This window comes from Lagopus leucura, unplaced genomic scaffold (assembly GCF_019238085.1).
Source record: "Lagopus leucura isolate 7727_CA_CO unplaced genomic scaffold, USGS_WTPT01 42806-0_obj-0_obj, whole genome shotgun sequence".
NCBI lineage: Eukaryota > Metazoa > Chordata > Aves > Galliformes > Phasianidae > Lagopus > Lagopus leucura.
This window is the reverse complement of record NW_024964026.1, coordinates 4,400-7,290: the sequence shown is the minus strand read 5'-3', so window position 1 is coordinate 7,290 and position 2,891 is coordinate 4,400. Positions and strand designations below refer to the sequence as shown.

General features: G+C 49.1%; 1 protein-coding gene across 1 annotated transcript; it reads right to left on the bottom strand.

Annotated features, from left to right (window-relative positions):
* Nucleotides 1-3: 3 nt before the first annotated feature.
* On the bottom strand, nt 4-2,341 carry LOC122191498 (katanin p80 WD40 repeat-containing subunit B1-like; the record flags this gene model as incomplete). The annotated part of the gene is given in 6 exon segments (XM_042891780.1): nt 4-342; nt 344-477; nt 480-655; nt 1,146-1,288; nt 2,016-2,199; nt 2,301-2,341. Coding segments are annotated over 6 exon segments (1,017 nt in total), but the record flags the coding sequence as incomplete, so codon positions are not given.
* Nucleotides 2,342-2,891: the final 550 nt, after the last annotated feature.

The following is a 2,891-nucleotide window of genomic DNA, read 5'->3' as shown; positions in this document are numbered from 1 at the left end:
GCCTAAATCCATCTTCCAGAGGGACGCTATTTGGTTGACAATGTTCAAGAGGCCCACAGCAACAGACAGGTCGTTGGCTGCTCCAGCAGAGCCCACAGAGTTCTCGATGTCACTGCTGATCCACACAGCCCGCACAGGGTCCAGATTCTTGTGGCGGCTGGTGAGCACCATGCACACAGTCTTGTGGCCTTTCCTGATCTGGGACGTGATTTCCTCATCCTCGAGCTCAGTCTGGCTTTGGTTTCTCACACCTGCTGTGAAGTCAGAGGCTTTCAGGCCAACGGGCTTGTTCCTGGCTTCAGGAATCACTGATGGCTCTGCCCTGGGCACAGGAGTTGAGGGCGGAAGCAATTGGTGCCCTCTGAAATGGCTCCGACAGCACTTGCTTTGGCAACGGGGTCTGGACTTCCGCAGCTTGGTTAGGCTTTGCTGCTTCCTTTGCAGTTGCAGGCTTATCCTGTGGGGGGGCTGCAAATGCTCATTGATTTGAGGAGGAGTTTGAGAGATGGCATTGCTGGGCTGGAAGATCTCTTTGTAGTCCTCTGAGTTCTGGATCTCAGCCTTGGACTCCTTCTCATCCCGGTCGTCTTCACTGCTGGGAATGCACCTCTTGCTCTCACTACTGCTCTCGTTATGGACAAGGACAAAATTCCTGCTGGATAAACAGAAACCTGAGCCTTGAACTGATTCCAAACGGCAAGGGTTTTCAGCCTGTACTTGTTAATGTATTTATACAGTTTCAGGATCAGCTTTCTTTCACTTCTTTGACAAAGCTAAAATGCTAACCATCCCCTCAATCATCCTGCTCGTTGTTTTCTATTCTGTAGAAGGAAAAACATTCTATGTGATAACAAAATACTGTTTTCCCCCTCCCAGTGCACCGAACGTGTCTCCCCTCTAAATACTATCAAATCCTATCCCAGGCTTCAAAAGTCTTCCAGTGTGCAGCAGAAGTTGCTTCCAATTCAGTTTAGCAACTGCTCTTTAGTATAGAATCCAGCTGAACAGATAGACAAGTGTGCCTGTTCACATCCTTTCTGCAGTATGGCAGGCTATTACATTTCTACTTAAGATTGACCCTGATTTACATTTGGATGCAACTTTGAAAAACTTTCTGTCCTGGCAGGTGAGCAATGAATACTTACTGTGAGTCACCAAAAGCCTTGAGCATCTCTCTGTCCAAGTAGTTTCTTGTGATGACATATGCAGAGTCCTCCTTCGGTTGTGGAAGCTGAGGCTTGACTGCCTGGTGCTCAAGTAAGGAGTCGAGGACTGGAAGGTCTATCAGCTGCAGCAGACAAGCAGTTGTTCTCACCAGACCTCATTAATAACTGGGAAGGGTGGAATACACCAAACACACAGTTTGTGTGTTCCTAAAGATAGGAAAATGGCAACTCCTCTCCCTTGAGCAACCCAAATCTAAGAGATTAATTTTTTCTGCTGCTGTAAATCTGTTCTGGTAAAGCGTATTCCTTATCGCCTGTAAGTGCATTTTATCACTGCTGAAGGAAAGAATCAGCCATTTGTCTAGATCACTGCAAGTGTAGGAGAACCACTCTTTGGATGAGCCTGAAATGCGTACATTCTCCGCACTCCAGCTTGCAAGCAGTCTTTGTTCTAGATAATGGATAGCAGTGGAGCAGTGTAGAGCTCTAAGCTTATCGCAGCTTCCACAACTGTGACCTCACTCCAGTGTTTCCATCACTCCTTGAGTGTTGCTATGATGCCTCAGCATCTTTAGCCAAATGAAAAAGTGCTATGCCAGTTTATAGTTCAGGCTGAAGAGATGTGAGTCGTCAGGGACAGTTCCCTACTGCACCGAAAGTGAAGAGATGCACAAAGGGGGGGGTCTGAGCCAGATTCTTGTCACTTCTGAGCAGCCCATGAGGAACTGAACCTGACTTGGTGACTCTGCTGAGATCCACAGCAAAGGAAGAGACTGTGCACTGTGCAAAGGAACCTCCCATCAGTTGGTTGTTGCAGATAGATAGGTCAGCTGCTTTTCCCCAGTTCACCAAGACCACATCAAAACAGCACTCTGGCTCCCAGCCATACACACGCAGCGAATCCTGGAAGCCACCGTACAAGCAGCAGCCATCTGGGTTGAGAAGAACACACTTGTCGGGAGCAGCCTCCTCTTCAGCACAGCTCACAGCGTGAAACTTCTCCAAGCCCCGGAAACGAATGGTCCTGTCAGAGCTGCCAGAAGCCAAAAGGGCTTCGGGCAACAAGGTTGACTGGGCCAGAATGTCCGTAAACTCAAACGTTACCTTCCCAGCAGTCAGCTCCCACAGCTTTACAGTGTGATGAGCAACAGCAGAGCTGCAGCACCACTTCCCATCGCGACTACGTTGAAGGCATCTCACGGCTTCAAGACACAACCTTTTCTTCTTACACCCCAGAGCCTAATGTCTGTTCAAAGAGCCAGATGCCACAAAACTTCCGCAAGGATGGAATCAAGGCTGCAGATGTCTGCTTTGTGACCTAGCAATGTGCAAAGAATTTTGGCAGCTTCCAGGTCCCAGACTCGAATGGACCCTGACTGGGACCCTGCAACAATGAGCTCCTCATTGGCACTGGCTCTCATTGGGTGTCTAAACAGTGACTAAACTGAAGGCATCTCGCTGGGAGCTCGGACAGGGGTACTGTTCTTGATTTCCTGGGGATTTATGTAATTGTATCTCAGCTCAGCCTTGAAGTTTCTCTCTTCAGTGCATTCGGGGATGTCTCCCAATTCTCTCTGGGAGGCCCTGATGAGCCACTGGGGTTCTGCCTCTGTGAAACGCTCCTCTGGATAATGCCCCAGGAGCCTCTAGAGGGAGAAAAGAATGGGGACTCTGTCAAGTTCAGGCATGGCAACATGGCGTGGTTGCCTCAAGCCACCTGACATC